The sequence below is a fragment of the Myotis daubentonii genome, chromosome 3 (genome assembly GCF_963259705.1).
Source record: "Myotis daubentonii chromosome 3, mMyoDau2.1, whole genome shotgun sequence".
Classification (NCBI taxonomy): Eukaryota; Metazoa; Chordata; class Mammalia; order Chiroptera; family Vespertilionidae; genus Myotis; species Myotis daubentonii.
The window spans coordinates 173406984-173428896 of record NC_081842.1 but is presented as its reverse complement, the minus strand read 5'-3'; the positions used below and the strand labels follow the sequence as shown (position 1 = coordinate 173428896).

The 21913-nt window shown below is 46.9% G+C and overlaps 1 protein-coding gene across 3 annotated transcripts in view; it reads right to left on the bottom strand.

Moving 5' to 3' along the window:
• Positions 1–449: 449 nt before the first annotated feature.
• The window catches only part of JAK1 (Janus kinase 1), a 133801-nt gene continuing 112337 nt past the window's right edge, over positions 450–21913 (bottom strand). For 2 of the 3 annotated variants that reach the window (XM_059689288.1, XM_059689287.1), the window contains 14 exons: positions 18856–18962; positions 15139–15282; positions 14324–14411; positions 13709–13836; positions 12940–13075; positions 11239–11390; positions 8561–8711; positions 8324–8418; positions 5797–5989; positions 4936–5060; positions 4439–4611; positions 2674–2791; positions 1941–2051; positions 450–1093 (listed from right to left, as the gene is read on the bottom strand). In XM_059689288.1, coding sequence (XP_059545271.1) covers positions 998–1093; positions 1941–2051; positions 2674–2791; positions 4439–4611; positions 4936–5060; positions 5797–5989; positions 8324–8418; positions 8561–8711; positions 11239–11390; positions 12940–13075; positions 13709–13836; positions 14324–14411; positions 15139–15282; positions 18856–18962 — 1817 coding nt within the window. In that variant the 3' untranslated portion in view covers positions 450–997. Of the gene's footprint in view, positions 1094–1940; positions 2052–2673; positions 2792–4438; positions 4612–4935; positions 5061–5796; positions 5990–8323; positions 8419–8560; positions 8712–11238; positions 11391–12939; positions 13076–13708; positions 13837–14323; positions 14412–15138; positions 15283–18855; positions 18963–21913 lie in introns of those variants that run through there. The other variant, XR_009451961.1, reaches the window with a different exon arrangement.

Below are 21913 nucleotides of genomic sequence, written 5' to 3'. Positions count from 1 at the left end.
AAAAAAAAAAAAAAAAATTACAGCTAATACAACAATAGCCATCTGGTGTGAATGAACCAAAATTATATCTTTTTTTTTTTGGTGTGCCATGAGTTGAAAATCGCTGCCATAGAATGACGGTCAAAATAGTGATCGACTGTTATAGATGGCAGGTAAGTACTGAAACACTCTAAGAACAGTGCGATGTAGTATATATTCTGATTGGTTGCATCCAAAACCAATGCTGGAATAGCTTGCCCCAAAGTGGTCGAGTTATAAAAGGATATATATACATTGACATTTCTTAAAAGCGTGTATAACAGCATCCAGGTTCTTGGAATCAAATCTGTTTAGCAGTATACTGTTTGGGAAAGCACTGGCACAGGCTGAGTTCTCAAGAATTAACACCAGGCAGCAAAGGGTCTATTCCATAGCAGTCCCCCGAGCACAATCAGTTTTCTTAAAAAAAAAAAAAAAAAAAAAAAAAAAGGGTACCGCTGGTCACCCAAGGGGACAGGAGCTAAGCTACTGGAAAAACAAAACAACTCCAAGTTTAAAGTCCTATTGATGACAAGAATACACTCATCTTTGTATAGAAATGATAGTATACTAACAGTTCAAGAATGCTTGCTCTATCACTATATAGATGATGACATTTTTAGGGCATGTTAAAGTATTGACTAAGTCCATTTACCTTTATGTTTTGAAAATATCCTATTCTGGTACACAACTGTGATGGTACACTAGCCAGATGAAATGGTGGTATATCGTTCCAAAAGGAGGAGTGCTTACTCATATTTTGGTTGTCATTAAATTTGGCACCAATAACAGTGACAAATAACGAGGAAGTACTTACACATATTAAGCACCACAGCGTGCCTTATACATGAATTACGTACCCAAGTATCTTTTTAGACAGAATACAAAGTTTTTCCATTAAAATTTTTTTAAATGGCTTGGGTATTTGTTAGGGAAGAGGACTTAATACACAGTGAGATTTAAATGCTATTCATGCTTCTTATTTTAAAAGTGCCTCAAATCCTTCAATAAGGTTCTGGAAGGTTGTCCGATTATTTGGTTGGAATTCCCAGCATTTTCTCATAAGTTGATAAACCTGTAAAAAGAAGAAACAGTAACAGTAAAAAAAAAAAAAAAGTATAGAAATGTAAATGACTTTCCATAAGACTAGATAACAAGGGTATTTGAATGATTAATATAGAAAATGTCACACCTATATTTCATAAATAATATTTTAACACACTGTGGGTAGTTTTTATCGTGCGCTAACAGGTGGCGCGGGCCATTTTTGCTAATTTTTTGCGCAAATGGCAACGTAAATAAAATTACGATACTTTACTTTACGCATTTATACGTTACCCGCATTCTACCGCTAGTCTATAAAAAACGTATTAATACGTGTCCCGCATACAATGTGTTAATAATTTGAGAAGCTCATGGGTTAAATGACCTTAAAAAAAAAATCCAGGTCATTATGGTAAACCAATTTAAGGGTGAAGTATTATCTCAGTTTAGATTCTGGGTACCTTACTCTAAGATGTACTGAATAGTATGAATTAGTCTTAAAGGCTCAATTCACTTTAGAATACAGAAAACTGAACATCTTAAATGCTACATCATAAATGCTATCAGTAAGTAGGACAAACTTCTACACAAAATGTATATATGTATTTTTCACAATAAGGCTATACCAAAATATGCTCCTATGGTACTTTCTGAGGTGAGCCTATTTGGAGGGAATCCTTGCTTTGAACATAATTTGTGGCTGTCATCTGGCCCAAAGATGATTTCTCAAATATCTGAAATTCAGCTTCAGAAAACAGTTTTAAAGAACTGTTTTCTCCTCCCTGCTCCTCCCACCTTGTCCCTTGCTGGATAAATGCAAACTGTGAAAACAGTAACATTTGAGTGGTGTAACTGTGAAGTGCCCGACCCATAAATACCTCATCTGGACAGTTGGGAGGACAAGGCAAACGTTTTCCTTCTTTCAGTGTGTTCACAAGTCTCGTTACTGTCATCTGGCCGTGAGTGGGGCCTATCATTTTCAGGAACAACTATGTAAAATAAAACCAGACAAGATGTTTTAGGTTGCATATATTTATATAAACCAGATTAAGGTGGAATTTCTAGAATAAACAAAATTAAAATAATAAAAAGGCTTTTTTCCATAGTAACTCTAAATGCAAGTCCAAAAATCCTAATTAGCACTCACTGATCAGACTCAACCCACCACTCCTCCTGGCCAGGGAGCCTTCCCAGTGAGAATGACCTCATTTAGGAATGCGTGAAGCTCAAAGCTCCTACCCAAGGCTCCTTCACACAGAGGAGACCCTTGAAAGTCAGGGTTACCTGAGAGAACTTTGGGCTCCTTGGGAAAGCAGGATGTGGGAGAGCCACACAAAGTGTCAAGGAATAAACCAAGTTAGATGGAAAGCAACACTTTCCATTATAATACACGAACTGGATTCCACTGAAGAACTTAAAACTTACAAAGTAGAAGGGTGGACACATTGTTGTTGTTGTTAATCCTTACCTGAGGATATTTTTTCCATTGCTTTTCAGAGTGGGAGAGAGAACTGGTTGCTTCCCTCACACGCCCTGAAAGCATGTGCAGGCCAGGGCTGGACACATTTTAATTGGGTGCTAGGCTCAAACGAACAGACGGGTACAACTTACGGCCATGGGGCTGGAGTCTGAATCACAGTAAGTAAGCAGCTCGTGCAGAGTCACTCCGAAGGACCAGACGTCAGAGGCAATATAAAATTTACACTGAATTAGACACTCTGGGGCGTACCTAAAAGAAAGGAAAACATGACACTTCACTTCCTGCAAAGGAGATGCCAACAGATAAATACCTTACAAAGAAAAATCACCTTTGGTTTGTCTTAGAATTTAATATTCTACGACATGAAAGTATGTATTAATCTCAGTACACATTTCCTCCAAAACAATAGCAGGGTAAGTTTGTGCTCTTCACTGCACACAGCCTGTGCTCTCCACGTGGAGGCAGGTATATGGGACAGGCCCCAGATTTGATTTGCCTACAAGTTCAGAATGAATCAGCAGTGACCTCCCTGCCCAGTCCTCTTCCAGTGTCAGCTGTTTTGATGAGTGATACCCAATTGCCTAAGCCAGAAATTGAGGCATCCCATATCTGATTTCCTAAATACTTCTCATACCTACTCACCTCTCCTAAACCCACCATCACCGGCTCTGGCTGAATCAAGACTCTCTGGCTCCCCTCCATTCCACAGTGACCTTTTAAAAACAAGTCCCCACCCAACAGTACCCCAAAGCTCATGGGATCCCCACCCCCCAAGGCAGACCTCCCACTTCATGACCAGCCACACCGAGCTGATGTCAGTTCCTAGGATACCACGGCTCTTGCCTCATTCTTTTGAGTCACACATGCCTTCTTCTAACCACCTTTACAACCCCCCACGAATCTTTTAAGGTTTCTTAGGACTTCCGGAAAACCAAGCCTGAACCCCCCTATATCTATGGTACCATGAAATTGGTTGCCTCACCCATTAAACTGTAAACTTGGTCTGCTTGTGTCTTGACTCGTTTGATTAATGAACAAAGGAAGGTTTAGTCTCCACGGATGGGAGAGATCTCTGTTTGTGTCTATGTAGGATGTACCTCCCAGGTGCTCATTAGTTTAATAGGGGTGGGTAGGGTCTGGAGTGGACACTTAACAACTTCTCTCCTGGACAGTGTTCTGGGCTGACAGGTGGAAAGCAGGGAAGACTGGTGATTCAAGAGAAGATGCCCACGTTTCCCATGGATTTTGCTCTGCTCTGTCCAGGGTCTCCTTGGATCTGTTCCATGCCCACTTTGTCACCTCATTCCTGCCCCCTTCTCCTACCTGCCCTCCAGGCTGCCTCTACAGGATGTGCCTACTCTAACTGCTAACAGTTTTAAGAACCATATTAGATAAGTGCCTTCTTGCTTGGCTGGTGTGGCTCAGTGGTTGAGCTCCGACCTATGAACCAGGAGGTCATGGTTTGATTCCTGGTCAGGGCACATGCCCGGGTTGTGGGCTCAATCCCCAGTGGGGGCGTGCAAGAGGCAGCCGATCAGTGATTCTCATCATTGGTGTTTATATCTCTCCCCTCCTCTCTGAAATCAATAAAAATATGTTTTAAAAAAGTAAGTGCCCTCTCCTGGGAAACTGGAGATGTGGAGGTGATGGTTACATTTCTCTATTCTTTGGAAGATGGTGCCATTTGAAGCTCAGACATTTCTCTGAGTTGCTTTCAGTGGAAGAGCCTAAAGCTGTTTCCTGAGGGCAAAGATCAATCAATTCCAAATGTTCTAAGGCCTTTCTAACACCAACTCAGGTAAGAGGAATGGGAGACATTCACAGAGCTAGAAAGGGCCTATCAAAACAGCAGAAACCCTACGAAATACTGATGAAACCAAAGTCTGTTTTAGTTACCAGAACACAGGGCTGTCCCGGTCATCCTTGACTGTGTAGTACTCCTTATCGGTTTCAATTGCTTTAGTTAAACCGAAGTCTCCAATTTTCACTTGGTGCTCACTTTCAACAAGGACATTCCTTGCTGCTAAGTCCCGGTGAACATACTGTCGTGACCCCAAATAGTCCATCCCCTGGGGAGAGAAGTAAAGGCAGAGGGCATTGCTGAAGGTCAGTTCACACTGTATTTCCTATCATTTCATACAAAAAAAATACAATTCACATATCACTGTTTGGGTTTTTACTCTATGCAAAAATAGTAAGACCAATCTGATTCAAAGAAACACAGTAAATCAGCTATACTTAACAATCAGTTCAGTTTCTTAGTAGAGGCTAATTGTTCATCCTAATCGTGTAGAGCAAAATAAACTCAGTGCAATTATCAGAAAGTCTAATTACAAATCAATCACCCAGGATGAATGCCCCTTTTTGTAATCTTTAACATGCTTCTTCTTTACCTTACAAATCTGAACAGCATATTTTAATTGTTGTTTGAGGTTAATTTTGTTCTTATTCTTTGGAAGATATTCCTTAAGGCTTCCAGAAGGCAGAAATTCCATGATGAGCTTAATGCCATTTCCTCCTGTATTCAAAACAGAACAAAACATCAGTACGAAGTTACCAAAGAAAGGAACTGAGGGAGAGTAATGGGCACAGGATCTGGAGACACTTCAGCATCACCTCTGGACCACAGGCAAGTCCCCCAACCTCGAAAGCCCCACAGCCTCTGGCCCCTCAGCAGTGACAAGGATAGTCACACTCGTGTACCCACCCCCAGAGCCTTCAGCATTCACTAAGAGAATACAGAGTGCGCTGCAAACCACCAGGCAAATAATAATGAAAAAAAAAAAATATGAACCACATCATTTCACTGCCAATTTTAAAGTACTGGCTTGCAAACAGATACACTTCTTTGTAAACACCATTTGCCACCTTGCCTTAGACAACTAGAAAACGAAATATCCTGGCCAGAGTTGGATCAGAAGACTAGGAGAAGCGAGGGGTGGGTGTCAGTTTCATACTGCTGTGCGCCTCCAGTGCCAGTATCCGGACGGGTGATGGTCAGTCCCCCGGTGGGTGTATGAACAGCCTGGAAAGATGATGCCGGGGTCACCCCCTGGCTGGAAGAGAGGCTGCGCGGCTTCCCTGGAGCTCTGCAGCTGCTGAGGGATGTCAGTGCCTACAACTTCGAAGCCCTACAGCTCATGGGGGCCACCAGCTAGCGCACATAGCTGCGGCACTGCCGCCTCAGCACTGGCCCTTCTGATCCCAGACAGGCGCTTAGTCTTTAAAAACCAACCCTACTTTGCACAACATACCATCCTCTGTGCAGATGCCTTTGTACTTGACAATGTTCTCGTGATAGAGGTTCCTTAAGATTTCAATTTCCTTCTTCAGATCAGCTATGTGGTTCCCTCCACTCTCAGGCTTCAGGGATTTGACAGCCACCTGCTCTCCTGTATTGTCCCCTTCAGGGTCATACCTGCAGAGCTCAACCTTCCCAAAGTGGCCCTGGAGGAAAGATGCATGTGCTGGATTAGCCTGGGATGGCAGGAACATGCTCAGAAGTTGAGGCAAGATGCACTCAAGAACTCCCAATGGGGAAAGGCTATCTCTTCAACAAATGGTGCTGGGAAAATGGGAGAAACACATGTAGAACAATAAAACTGGAACCCTACTTCACACCACTCACAAAAATTAACTCAAAATGGATCAAAGACTTAAACATAAGACCTGAAACCATAGAACTCCCAGAAGAAAACATAGGGAAGAAGCTCATTGGAATACTGGTATTGGAAATGATTTTTTTATACATGATGCTAAAAGCCCAAAAGAAGAAAATGAACATATGGGACTACATCAAACTCAAAAGCTTCTGTACAGCACAAGAAACAAATTAACAAAATGAAAAAGCCTACAGAATGGGAGAAACATTTTGCAACCATATATTGGATAAGGGTTTAATATCCAAAAAAAATATATAGAACATAAATATGTTAATAAAATTAAAAAAACTGAACTTAATAAAAAATGGGCAGAAGAACTAGAGACATTTTTCCAAAAAAGGACACACAACAAGATGCTTAACTTCACAGGGAGATGCAAGTACAACCCACAAAGAGCTATCACTTCACATCATTAGAATGGCTACCATCAAGAAAATAAAACGACAGGTGCTGGTGAGGATGTGAAAGGGAACCTCACACACTATTGGGAATGTTTATTTGCCCAACTACTACAGAAAACAATATGAAGGTTCCTCAAAAAATTAAAAATAGATCTATAATGATCCAGCAACTGCACTTCTTGGAGAATACCCATAGGAAATGTAAAAAGGAATTCAATGACATATTTGTACTCTATGTTTATCATAGCACTATTCACAATAGGCAAGATATAGAAAACATACAAATGCCCATCAATGACGAATGGGTGAAAAAAAGAAGTAATGCATATATACAATGGAATAGTATTTAGTCAGGAGCAAGGGTGATATTCTGCCATTTGCAATAACATAAACAAACCTTGAGCACAATATGCTAAGTGAGATATGTCAGACCAGAGAAAGACAAAAACAAAAAATCTAAAAAATCAAACCTCTTTAAAAAACACAAATCACAGTTATATAGTAGTTAGTTACCAGGGATTTAGGACAGATGGTGTTTAAGGGTATGGACTTGTAACGTACTAAAATAGCCACAAAGATTTAATGTACAGTACAGTGAACATAGATAATACTGCATTATAAGTATGTAATGTGGTAAACATCATTACATAGGCAGCCATATTATAATATACAAGTCTATCAATGTAGCACACACTACATACCTTTAATTTATACAATGTTACATGTCAAATTTTTTCAATTAAAAAAAAAAGATGAGTCTTGCTCCCCATGCTGTTCCCCTGAAGACCAGGGGTGCCTAGCACAGGCTGACCTTGCAGTAGCTGGCTCCTGCTGGCTTCTACCATCACCACAGCCGCTTCCTCACATGCCATCCCCTCTATTACTGAGCTAAGACAAGGCAAGTATCAGGTGGCTAGTGAATCCAGTTTCCATGGAAATGTAACCCAAAGGAAATGGAGGTTATTTTTTGCCAAGTAGGACCACTGTGGCATTCATGGACAGCCCACGGCATACCCTACAACAGAGGCACCATGGAGTCATTTCAAGAGCCTTGCATGGGAGCCCTTTGGAAGAAAGGGATTAGATCCCAGCTTAGCGACTTGACAGTGATGTTGGCCCAGTTACCAAATCTTTGAGCGGGTCCAGAGGTGCTCAATGTATACAGCAGTAATAACCCCTCAGGGATACTGTGAAGAACTAGGGACTCTGTGCTTGTAAAATACCCAGCATGTAGCCTGGCACACCACAGACATTCAAGGCAGGACACAGTCTTACTTACTTTACGGAACTACAGAAAAATCTGTATAAAGATGCAAGTCCCAGTATCTTTTCTATCACGTTAAATGTTAGGAAACTGATTTGAGGTCCAAAGGAAAGCTGCTATGGCATTCTGTGTAGTAAATCCACCCCCATTTAAGCAGCCTCGTAGGACAGAGATGCCCAGAGATTTTCCTATTTCCACCGTATCTGTACCTACTCCCCCATATTACTCCCTCTGCATGCTCTTCTGCCCCTTCGAGAACATGCCCTATGTGCATATACAGCCACATGCGCATGCTGTCACTATGTGAGCGACATAACCCCTGTGATACAAGTGTCCCAAAGAAAGTGCAATAAGATACTTTCTCTTATGAACTTTGACCAGAAATGGGAAAGAATGGAAAGCGGCTTTAAATGCAGATGGAGATGTGGTCAGGGAGTACTAGGATGTAACTTGCCTCTCCCAAGTCACGGATTCTCTTTAAGAAGCGCTTTTCAAAATGTGTGGGATCCACTTCGGTTGCTGGCTTTTTCTCTGAAACGATGTCTGGATCTAACAGAAGAAAAATGAAAACGTTAAAAAGACATGACTGCCACTCACAGGCTACCAGTTATCAGTTATCCCTGCCCCTCAGCCAGCTCTCCAGGGCATGGGCTGATCTTGGTTACGTAAACAGGGCCAGGCAGTGTCTTACTCTGCTCTTCCAGCTTATTGATGTCTCTCATGATGGCTCGGAAAAAGGGTCTCTGGTTGGGGTCATAGTTCATGCAGCGAGTCATAAGGTCAGCCAGCTCCTTACAAGACGGTGTCACTGGTCTGCACCGGCTTTCGTAGAATCTCTCTTTCTGTGAAGAAGAAGAGAACATGGAAGAAACCAAAGGAACCACCCACAAACCTTTTAGCCCCAGGGCAGGAGGAGTAATCAATCCTAATTTAATTTCCAACAGCTCTGCTTAAAGGTAGATTTCATAGACGTGCATGGGAAAATCTCTGATAAAATAATCTGAACCCCAAGAAGCTGCATTCCAGTCAAGTAACCCAACCTTTCTGGAATACAGTTTGGCAACATATATAAAAATCTCCAGGTCCTTGAAACCCTTTGACTCATTAATTCTAATTATTGTATGACAGAAATAAATCAGATAGAAACAAAGATTTATATGTCAAGGTATTCCCTGCAGAATTAGATAGAACATTACAAGTTTGAAAACAGCCCAAATGCCAGATATAAAATTAGTTAAGTAAATTAGAGTTTAACAGAGCAATCAACACTTACATTGAATTTGTAAAATTGTAAAGCTTATTGAATCAAGTACTCAATATTAATGAAATGATATAGCATGTATAACTCTAGCATGATCCCAATTTTGTTTTAAAAAGAGATATGAACAGACTGAAGACAGTATGCCAAAGTGTAAAATAGTGGTCAGGAGTGACAGAAATATGGTGACTGCTATTTTCTACAACTGTTTATTAAGAAACAAATAATTGATGCCACTCAAAAAAGAACTAAGTGAAATTACTACCCTCCAGTTTCTGTCTGTAGCTGAATCCCAAGAGTACTAGTTCCTCTTCTTGTCCCCCTGAGGGCGAGGAGGTGAGAGTTAGGGTCCCAGGGGAGGGGAGAGATTAGGATTACGGAGCTGAGACCACCCTCACCTCTAAGGGTCACTCACCTTCCCTGTCACAGGGCTGTCTAACCCAACCAAGGCTACCAGGGAGGAGACTGGTGGACTTCTTTTATCAAAGGCACACACCCTTCCTCACACCATCCCTGTATCCTGCTCAGCCCTGGGTACACAGCAGGTGCTCAATAAATACTGACAGACAACAAAGGGTATGCTGTTTTATTTCCAAAGAAGTTCAAAATAAAATGATCTTCCCAAAAGCCTAGGCTGAAAATTCCAAAGAGATTTATAGACCTGATGGTTTCCCTACTGGTTTCGCCCTAACACCCTTTCCCCAAGTCCTGCACCACCTTTACTTGGCCAAAGATTAACTGGTTAAAGGTTCTCCCTCTTCAATGACCTCCTCCTACGTATACACCCTCCACTCTGGGTCCCACTGCCACTCCTGTTCTAGCCTCGGAGCATGAGTCCCTGCTGGTCTCTCCTCAGCCTGTCCATTCCAACCATGTGTCCAGATGAACTGTCCCAAGCCGACCTCTGACCATCTCTCTCCTCAACGAAACTCTTCAATGTCCCATACAACACACCCAAGTAAAATACATGCCATCGGGGCTTTTTACAATCTGACCACAGACATCTCTCCAAACTTATCACCCGTCATTCCTCACCATACTCTAGGCCAGCTGTGGGCAAACTACGGCCCGCGGACCAGATCCAGCCCGTTTGAAATGAATAAAACTAAAAAAAAAAAAAAAAAAAAAGACCGTACCCTTTTATGTAATGATGTTTACTTTGAATTTATATTAGTTCACACAAACACTCCATCCATGCTTTTGTTCCGGCCCTCCGGTCCAGTTTAAGAACCCATTGTGGCCGAGTCAGAAAGTTTGCCCACCCCTGTTCTAGGCCAATGAAACCGCTCACTGCTTCCCATAGACAACTGAAGTGCCACCTTCCCCCTGGACCTCGAGCAGCTCCTCCCAGCTACAAGGTATGTCTACACCTCTGAACACAGGCATATTCCAGTCTCCAAATCACTGGGTCGGGGCCAGTGGCCCTTTACTGTTATTTTTACTACTTTATCCCTTTGGAGTCAAGAGTCTCCACTCTTTCCACAAGTGAACAAGAGAGGTTGAAGCCTCACCTGTTTCGCAATCTAGCTGGGGAACCCAGGTGAGAGTCTTAAGCTCCTGCGCCTGTTGCCTGACCTGTAACGTGTACAGTGAGGGTAATGGCATTCCTACCTAACTGCAGGGCTCTTGCACTGACAGTATGAAATATTCTTTATGGAATCCTTATTTTGTTATTTTAGCCCAATTCTCCTACCACATCCTCAAGGGAAGGCAAGGCCTGTCTGTTTTCTTGTGAGCCCCCAACTTTTATCTAGACAATGCCTGATACACAGAAGGAACTCAACAAATATCTGTATTAATTTTGCTGACTAACAGGCACTTGAAATCTCAGATAAATAATACTATAATGATCTACTGACATGTATTGTGTGCCTGGCACTATATGTGCATTATGTAGTTAGTCTTCACAGAAATCCTACAAAGTGGGTCTCATATATCCCCATTGTACAGATGCTGAAACTGAGGCCCAGGTAAGTTAAGTTACAGTTGCAAGGTCACAAGAGATGGGCCCATCTCTTTTCACAATATGAGACTTCCTGGTAACTCCTAAGACAGCCATGAGCATCCCAGGAGCCTTCACTCAGCTCACACCCTGGAAAACAAAAGCTCACCTCAATCAGTGTCTTATCTTTCAGGGGGATCTCGCCATTATAGCAGATTTCCCAGAGTGTGGTTCCAAAGCTCCATTTGTCAGCGGCCACGCTCAGGTTCTTGGAATCTTCTACACACTCGGGAGCAATCCATGGGATTCGTTCTATGCATTCTGTAGAAAGACAGCAGACATTCACAGATCAGTCTCTGCAATCACCTGGGGGGCAAATCACCATCGTTGCAGCAAACACTGTGACCTCATAGAGAAACTATTTCAAGTAGTGCTTTCCAAATGAATCCAGGCCCCTCATCCTTGACACTGTGGACGCATCAGGCTGAGTCAGGGCCAGCAGACGTGTCTGTTTATCAGACTCACCAGGAGAGGGTGTGCAGCCCCGTCTTCTGAAGCTCTGGCCTCAGAAACAGCACAGCACCCAGGGTGGAGGCCAACACCCTGAGGAGGGAGGACAGGGGGGCCATGTGGACAGAGGCTCCAGAAAGAGAAGACAGGGAGAAGAGGCCAACTTACACAGAGCAGGCGCGGGCGAATCTCAACTACTCTGCACCATCACCCAGCAATGTTATATTTGTTTATTGTAGGTTTCTTTCGTTTGGAAAACAAGGGAAGAGAAGACTGAGGTAAAGAAGTCACCCTTCTCTCATACCAGGGACCTCTCAGCCCCTGTTCTGGCTTCTAAGGCCAGTGATCTGAGCAGAACCTCTGCCATGTCCCTGGACATGCCCCTCAACCAGCACAGTGGTCTCATGGCACAGCCTCCGGCTCCTGAGGCAGGAGGGCGGTTCCTGAGCTGGTCAGGCCCACTTACCCTTTCTTCTTCACCTTCTCACGTCCTTCAGACACTGGCCCGTGTGGCTGTGCTCTCGGGTCACACATCTGCCATCACCTTGCTGCAGGCCCACCTCACTGACCCGTCATCCCCCCACCTCCCTGCCATCACCCGTACTCCCCGGAACGCTCACAGCATTTAACTGGCCTCTCTCAGCTCCGCTACTTGTTCTGGAGTCATCTGTGTCCATGCCTCAGACCCTTGCTCAGGACAGGCCCAAGTAGCTGGCCAGCTGGATGATGGCCAGATGACAAGCACGTACTGCAGGGTGCCTCCCCTTCCCCTTCGACGGAGCAAAACTTTAAGTGCCAGGCACTGTGCTCAGCGCTGGAGACCACTGGCCATCACGAGCCAGCGGCACGCCCCGGGGCACGCTGGTCTCCCACGCTGGCCTCAGTGTCTCAGCTCCCAGGTCTCTTTCCTTTGGGGCCCACACGCATGATAACCTCATTCAAAGAGAAAATGCAATCGCTCAGGTGCCTCCAAAACTGCTAACTACTATAGTGGATTTCAAAAGAAACAAGGAGGACCCAGGAGGCCCACCTCCTAACACCTCTCTGACCACTTCCAGACCAGTGGCCTCCCCTTGTGCTAACCCGACACCATGGACACAGCTCCTTAACTGCAAGGACCAGAAGTACCTCGATGACTTGTCTGTATCTCCTACTATAGTCAGCTCCTTAAAGGAGTCAGGGACCAACCCTGCTTACACGCCATACCTCCCCCCACCCCCCAGGGCAGAGTAGGAGCACCAGACACCCACGGGCTGAAGTGCACTTTCTAAAAGGAGACAGAACCCCAACCCCAGCCCGCTCTGCCTCGGGGTAGGTGTGGGAGAGGGGAAGGGCGAGGCCTGGGGAGGAGGAGACACACCTTGCCTGGACAGCACAGTGATGGGGATGCCAGGGTCACTGAGCTTGATGAACGGGCCACACTCGCTGTCGATGCCTTCACGGGCCAGGAGGAGGTTTTTAGTGCACACGTTTCCGTGGACCAGGTCTTTATCCTCCTGCAGAGCAGAAAGGGTGAGCTCAACAAGGCTGCCCCTGGCTGCCTGTCTTTGGTCCTTCCCACACTCCCTCCATTTCTAACCCTGGCCTCTTGGGTCAACCCCTCCATAGTCCCCAGCTACAGCCAGACCGGGGCAGCCCAGGTCTCCCATCCAACATGTGACCCGAGCACATTACAGAATGGGCCTCATCAGTGAAACAGGGATAACAGTGGAACAAGCCTCATAGCGCTTTTGTGAGAAATAAATGAATTAGAACGTGTAAAACATGTGAACAGCTGAACCACGGTAAGCACTCACAAAATGTGAGCTACTACTGATACTGGTAGTTTCATTCATTCAGCAGGTATTGCACTATTTCTCCTCCTACCATACACTGCAATGCAGAAGTCAGTCCTCTGACATGACAGATGTTCCCTAGTCAAGATTCATACGTTTGGAGCACATAGAGCAACCCAATATGACCACGTTCACGAAGCAGCAGGCATGCCTGTGTTTAACCGCGGAGTCTGGGCACCCCAGCCTGCTTGGCTATCCCTGGCTAGCACCTCCTTCCCACCAGCGCATTCCTACCTACTAGGGCATTCTGGTTCCTGGCAGACCTCCACCAACATCAGATCAGAAGATACTTACCAAGTAACTCAGGGCACTGGCCAGCTGTTTAGCAACTTTGAATTTCCACGGAGTGGTGAGGACGTCGCTTTTCCGGTGCATGAAGAGATCCAGAGGCCCGCCCTCCACAAACTCTTCCACCATGATATCTACAAGCACAGAATGAGCCCCATCTGGAACCTTCTGTCTGTCTGGGACAGTACTTTCCCTCATTCCCCTGTGAGAGCTTGAGTGGCTGGTGCTCGGCCTGGGAGGATGCCAACACCCTCGGGAGGGGCAAACAGCAGAGTGATTCAGAGCCGGTTCAAGCCTTGGGTTCAAGCCCGGCCTAGAGCTCCTTATGCATCGACTCACAGGGGAACCACTCCACTTATCTACCCAACCTTCCAGGGCCCAGAGTTGGCAAGAAGAGAACATTCAAGAAATGAGTGAAAAACAAATGGGATTTAGTTTCAGGGTCACTATTAACCTAAACACGTGACCTGCTCAGTACCTCAAAGCCCTCGATTGCAAAACGAAAGGCAAGAAGCGAGGACAACAAGAAGAGGGTATCAGCTCCCCCACCCCCAGGTGTGTTCACAGCACCCTGCCTCCCCAGCCAGGGCCATCCGCCTCTCCCAAAGAGGATACACTTACTCTCCACGTCTCGGACACAGACGCCGTAGAGGTACACGATGTGTTTGTGGGAGACCTGTCTCATCATGCTGGCTGCCTCGAAGAAGGCCTGTGGGAGAAGGAAGGGCAAGGGTAAGCCACCCTGGTCTGACCCGACCCCATACGGGCTGTGCTGAGAGAAAAAGCCGACGAATCCCAGAAAGCTCAGGACTCATCCCCCAGGTCCTGAAGACTGCTCCTGGCCTCGACTTCCCAGGGGCAGTGCCAGGCCTTCCCCTTGACCTCAGTCTGGCTGGGGGGTGGTATTTATTTAGAAAAACCTAAGAAGATATGGAGCCAGGCTGGTGAGATAGGCTAGCTATCAATTTCCCCGTTGCATACTCACGCCCACCACTTCGCTCTCTTTCAGCGCTGGGAAATGACAATGTGCGGCACTGTGTTAGAATAAAAGGGGCACTGGGGCGCAGACAGGCCCTCTCACAGCCCGTGGGGCCCGGGGCACGTTTCCACTCCCCTGGGCTTTCCTTTTCCAGACGGTGGAGTGACAGCCTGACCACATGAGGGACTCTGAGACCATTCGGCTGGAGTCCTGGGGCCACAAGAACCTCCAGGTAGAAAATAGGAGGAGAGGGGAGGGATCGGCCGGCGGGAATTGCTGCTCAATCTACTTCATCTCCAATCCTCCCTCCCTTATCTAAGATTACATGTGAGAAAAGGGATTACATAAAAGACATGTTTGAAACCATAAATAAGGCCAAAATAAGGGCAAAGGTTCTTCCCAGCTGACTGTGCTCCACAGGTTCCAGAAACGGGAGGTGGGTTAGGAGGACACTTGCCAGAGAAATGTCCCTGTGGCTGGGGTCCAAGACTTTGAGGATCACTTTTATTTTCTTCTCTTCAGAAGTTCCTTCGTCATCCTTGTAATCCACCAGGGTCCCAGAGTAGATGTGTGTCCGCGTGCCTCTCCCAAGGTGCTCTCCCTGGAGGAGGAAGCAAGAGGTTGGGTAACTGCTGGAGTCTGGGACTGAGGCATTAATGGGAGCACACACCAGAAGGGGGTGGGGCACAGGCAAAAGCTCCCCAATGGTTCAAAGCCTCTCCAGTACCTTGTCCTGGTCAGGCCTCCAGAGGAAACAAAACGCTACTTGCCAAACAGTGTGGCACTTCCTGGGCCCCAGGAGACAGCCCTCCTATTCCCAAACACTCCCTTCCTTCCTTCTACTCCTAGGAACAGCCTGTGGCCAAAACATAACCCTGAATGACTACCACGAAACTTCCAGCAGTGCTGCAACAGCCCGACATCAGCTCCGCCCTCGGCCTCCAGAGCAGATGGAGAGAGGACCCCTTTGGGGACTCCGCTCACAGGCTGAGTCACACACACAGGGGCTTCTTAGTCCTGGCTCTACTGCTTGCTGGCCCTTTAACTTGGGGACCTTCCCTTACCATGCTCAATGTCTGCCCACTCTGTAACCAGGAGTAATAATGGGACCCGCCTCAGGGTCAGATGCACAAATAGATACAAAGGCTCCTGGTACAGATGCTGGCACAGGATGGGTACAAGCCAATCTGTTGGGCTGGTGTATTTTGTTTGATTGCCCCAACCAGGCACTCAGTTTCTCACACATGAACTGTTCATCCTCTATCCATATATCCAGTGCATGTGTCCATACTTTAGAACAGGGGTCCTCAAACGTTTTGAACAGGGGGCCAGATCACTGTCCCTCAGACTGTTGGAGGGCTGGACTATAGTTTAAAAAAAAACTATGAACAAATTCCTATGCACACTGCACATATCTTATTTTGAAGTAAAAAAACAAAACGGGAACAAATACAATATTTGTATTTGCATGTGGCCTACGGGCCGTAGTTTGAGGACCCCTGCTTTAGAATTAGTGATGCAATTCACACACGCATTTGCCCTAGCAATCCCACAGGGAAGGTGATGTGGACAGAAGCACAGGCTGGAGGGCGCAGACCCTCAATTTCCTCACGGGTGAGAATGGATGATCCCACCCAAGGAATGGCCTGAGGACTAAAGGAGACCATCTGCACAAAGTCCTTAGCACACAATGATCTGTGTCTAAGGACCGTCCCAGTTTAAGTTTGAATAATCCTGATGTAAACATTCTTAATATTTGGAATCAGCACATGACTCATAAATCACAGGCATGGTCATTGATATTAACCCCACAAAACCTGTAAACTCAAGTTCTATTATTTTGGGACCCTCTTTAAATGCTGAAATGGATGGTAGCTGCCTTGTGTGCCGATTCCCGTTCCCCAGAGGAATGTACACCATTGTTAATCGGGTATATTAATTTGCACAAACACCACCACTTGTCATCTGTCACTGCAGATGGTGATACATCTGCCCGTCTCCCGGATCCTGGCAAGGGCCTGCGAGAACTCATTAGAGCTGCACCTGTCATGAAGCGATTCATCAAGGTTATGGGAAGTGTGTTCCCAGAACATCCCGGAAAAGCCATATGCTTTCAGAATAATTACTCTTCCCCAGAAAGGTTACTGATTCCAGTGGCCAAGTCACGGCACCACGCTGTCAGGATCCCACAGGAGCCCTCAGAGGCCCTGCGTGTCCACGTCAGCCTCCTCCATGCTGATCCCTCTGCTTCTACTGGCGCTTGCTCTTCACCCTCGGGGGCTCTGCTCTGATGCCACTTCCCCAGGAAGCCATCTTTGTCCTCCCCAGGTTAGGTGGGATGACGGTCGCCGCGAGCCCCACATCCTGCTATACTTAGGATTTGTCTCTTGATAACACAAATATCTACTTAAGGCAGACAAGGCCTGCCTCCTCCCCCAACTGTGAGCCCGCCGAGGGTGGCAAGTGCACCTGGCACACAGCAGTGCTCCAGCCTGTTGGCTGAATGAATGCTCGAGGCCTGAGGATGGCGGTGACCCAGCAGCTCCTGAGGAAGGAAAGAAGGCAGGCCCCGCGTACACATCACATTCTAGAGCAGCGTTCTCAACCTGTGGGTCACAACCCCTTTGGGGGTTGAACGACCCTTTCACAGGGGTCGCCTAAGACCATCGGAAAATACATATATAACTACATATTGTTTTGTGATTAATCACTATGCTTTAATTATGTTCAATGTGTAACAATGAAAATATATCCTGTGTATCAGATATTTACATTACGATTCATAACAGTAGCAAAATTACAGTTATGAAGTAGCAAGGAAAATAATTTTATGGTTGGGGCTCACCACAACATGAGGAACTGTATTAAAGAGTCGCGGCATTAGGAAGGTTGGGAACCACTGTTCTAGACAGAAAGGAGGCTGGGACACCGCTGCCCTGGTGATTTTAACCTCTAGAAAAGGAACAAGGAGACTCCTTTCCGAGTTAAAGCAGTTGAACCAGCAGCCTCCCTGCCGTCCTGCCGGCCTTGCTGATGCTCCCCAGAGGCGTGTTCTCCGTGAAGGAAGGGGATCAGAGGGGCTGAGTGGGGTTGTCCAGGAACCTTATGCCCCAGGACATGCTATGGCAGAACTTCTGAGATTTAGTGTGGACTTTTCTGATGATGCTCCCAGAAGAAGCAAAGCTGAGGGAACACAGACACAGTGAGGCAATAGGAGATGCAAAACTGAGGCCTGAAGGAGAACTGTCTGGGGAAATAGATCCCAGAGCGGAGTCCCAGCGTGGCGGGTCCTTGCCCCGGCTGCAGCCTTAGGCAGGCTGTTCCCTCACAGCTGCCCTGAGCCGTGGCTAGGGGTGTGAGGCCCAGGTTATCCCACTCTCTGTTCCACACCCCTCTCACAGAGCCACACAGCAGGGGAGGCTGAGACAGCACCCAGCAGCCTTGCAGAGAAGGAATCTGCAAAGGGCCGTTTGTCACTGGGAGAGGCTGCGGCACTTTGGAGGAGTTGGAGAGCGCTGATGGACTCACCGCCTTTAAGGAGGCTGGTGGAGGTGGCGGGCATGGGGTTGGTTTGCTAAGTTAATTCCCAAATTGCTGGACAGGGCTTTGAGGAAGTGGAAGCCTACAGACACAGCTGCCTCACTCCATTACTGGAAGTTATTTTCTGAAGGCCGGTCCTCACTGTTCTCTGTCCCCTCTGGTGGTGTCAGAGCTGTGTCTAGAGCAGTGGTTCCCAACCTTCCTAATGCTGTGGCCCTTTAATACAGTTCCTCATGTTGTGGTGAGCCCCAACCATAAACTTATTTTCGTTGCTACTTCATAACTGTAATTTTGCTACTGTTATGAATCGTAATGTAAATATCTGATACGCAGGATGTATTTTCATTGTTACACATTTAACATAATTAAAGCATAGTGATTAATCACAAAAACAATATGTAGTTATATGTGTGTTTTCCGATGGTCTTAGGCGACCCCTGTGAAAGGGTCGTTCAACCCCCAAAGGGGTCACGACCCACAGGTTGAGAGCCGCTGCTCTAGGATGTGCCTAAACCCCAATACCCGTCTTCCCGCCCCCCCCCCCCCCCCCCACACACACACACAAGTCCCCCGGTTGCTCTGCTGGAGGGAGGCGGGACCAATGTGGGACTCAGGATCAGCAGCAGTGACTCACCTGCATGATGTCTTTCTTGAGGATCCGATCAAAACTCAGCTGACTCATGGGGTAGACGGGCTGCCACTCCTGGGCTTTCTTCGTAGCCACCAGCAGATTGGAGATTTCTGTGGAAGAGAGAGGAGAAGTCTGAGTCAAGTAACAAAGGCCCGAGATTCCCATCAGCCAGTGTCTGCCAAGCCAGGGGGCTTGCCGAACACATACTTGTGCATTTGTTGGTTCAGTCATGCAACAAATATTTATTAAGTACTTCATTCCTGCCCTCCAGGAGCTCACAGGCTAATCACAGAGCCAAACCCAATCAAATACTTAACCAACCAAAAGGAAGCTACAACTTGTGCAACGGCTCAGAGGACAGGCCAGAGTGCTGTGGGCTGACACAGCAGGACCTGTCCCAGGAGGAGGTCAGAAGGTTCCCCCAGCACCTCCTGCTCTACCTCCACAGTCTGGCACAGAGTAGGCGCTCCGCAAGTATTTGTTAAATGTGTGAATGAATAATTGGTGTGTGCTGAAGGATGTGAGCTGAGGAAGGAGCAGCAGTATGGTGGGCTAAGGAGGGAGGGGGAAGGCAGGAAGGTAAAAACACCGGTTTCGTGCAGAACAGGACAGGTGACCCAGGCAGAAGGTTGTGCCTGGGCTCCTCCAGGCTCCCACACTGCCTGACACCAGGTGGCACTTACTAAGTGCCTGCTGACTGTGCAGATTATCCCCAAAATCCCACGGATTCAAACAGCAAACTGAACACATTATCAAATCGGCCAGGCCAGCGTCAGCACGGTGACTAACGGGGAACATATGGTCCACGAAGTCACCTTCCCACCACAGAGCATGGGAAGCTGCCGGTAAGCCCTAGACCTGGGATCCACCCTGAAGTTGCGGGTGGCTCCAGGCTCTCACCTTCTTCCGGCAGCACCCCTGGCCCTAGTGAGGTGTACAAATCCAAGTGCCAGAAACTGGGTTCAGATACAGGTCCCCTTGTTACCGTTCTGAGTCTACTCTCCTCCATTCTGTTATTCTGTTCCATGCTGGTACCTGGTTAAATCTGATTCGAACAGGCAACTCTGGATGCCATGACGGAGAAGACATCTGGGAAGGGCCACCTGAATGGCGCCCCAGGGAAGGTTGGGGGCAGAGGAGGACGGGAATGAGCCATTTGGGGCTGATGACTTGTAGAGCTGCTTCGGGGAACATGGCACTCGGGTCAGCCTGTGAGCAGGGGAAGCCATTTAACCTCCATGCAGCTCTGTTCTCATTAAAAAACAGAAAGCTGTGTCCCTGCTGAGAGGAGGGAGACACTGCACATGCAGGGCTCACTTCAGTGCCTGATGGGGAGGGAATGCTCCATCACTGGTAGCCAATGTGACTGTGAGCAGTTTTACATGTTAGCCACATCGTCCGTCCTGGTGGCACCAGGGGGTCATCGAGCCTTGGCAACAGGAGTCCTCAGTGTCAGAGCTGAAGGGTGCAGAAATCAGCACCATGCTGGACTCCACAGCTGCGGACGAGGATCAGTGATGCTGGATAACACACAGGCCACTCTGAGTGGCTGCCTGCTTTTAATTTATTCCACAGGGAGTTTCTCCATTGTGTTTTCAAGTGAGAAACCCAAATGGGGGTCTGGCCATCAGAGCCTTGCGGTTAGAAGGGCAGAGACACTGAGGTACTCAAAATGACATTCTCTTTAATGTTCATGATTTCACCACTTCTCTAATTTGTAGGGGACAGAGGAAGACAGAGGGCCCTGAGGGCCTGCATGAGGAAGCCTCACACACAGGGCTTATTCTTACTCTCCCCAATTCTAGTCCCTCCCCCCGCACCCCCCCCACCCCCCACCCCCCGTCAGAGAATCGTCCCTTGCCCCAGTGTCTTGGGCTGATGGCTGCACCTTTGCAAAGATAGTGCAACAAGGGGAGAGATCACTAAAGTGGGAGTTAGAAGTTGGACTCCAAACCCCCACTCTTCCTCTACCTAAGTGATCTTGGACAAGTATGATCAGGATAACAACATATTCTGAGTTGTTCTGAAAATTAAATGACTTAAAACATGAAAGACCCTCAAACACTGCCTGGCAAACTGCAAGCATTGCTCACATGATGGAAGCTGTAACCATCATCACTGCTACTATTGTTTAAGTATTACTGATACTACTAGCTGTGTGCCCTTCAGCAAGTAACTGAACATCTCCGAGCCTCAATTTCCTCATCTTTATAAAAGCTACAAAGAACTATGATGTAGATGGAAAAAATGCAAATATACATTTATACTGCTTGGGACTAGTAAGTACCCACCAATATGGTAGCTACCGCTGTAATTATCACTTTTTTAAAAAAAAAATGTTTTTATTTTAGAGAGAGGGGGAGAAAGAGGAGGGGAGAGAGAGAAACATCAATCTATCCATCAGCTGCCTCCTGCACGCCCCCGGACCGGGAATCGAACCGGTGACCTCTTGGTGCATGGGTCGATGCTCGATCACTGAGCCACACCGGCTGGGCTGTAATGATCACCTGACAGGCGTTAGTGAATGACGATCCTATGCTGGGTGCTGAGCTTCCCAGGAGTCACAGAGTGGTCAGTGAGACCCAGATCCTGGCTTACGAGTTCACACCAAGTGGGACAGACAGACTGACACTAAACATATTCAATGCAGTGTTCCTGGAGCCTCAACAGAAACCCAGGACACACGGGTTCTGTTCCATTCCTGTGCTTCTCCCTCCACAGCTGCTGTTCCCATGTCTGGGCTAGTAGGGGTGGCGTCTACAGCAGAGACGTCCCCAGCTGGTGCCTGCAAAGAGCCATGTCCAGCCTCCCCCCTGCCACCACCTGTCTCCTCCTGGGGCTGCTCTTCTCCATGTCCTCAACCTCACCCAGAGACCACTAACTCCTGGGAAATAAAAACTGCTTCTAATATCTGGAAGGAGAGATTATGTGAATAAAGAGGGTGGGTGGGCTTTAAGGTTTTAACTCCCTCTGAGGTCTCACGGCCAAGTGGCAGGTGAGTTTTTACCTTTGCTTTGAGCACAAAAACAAAGGCTCCATTATTCCGTGAGGCTGGCAGGAA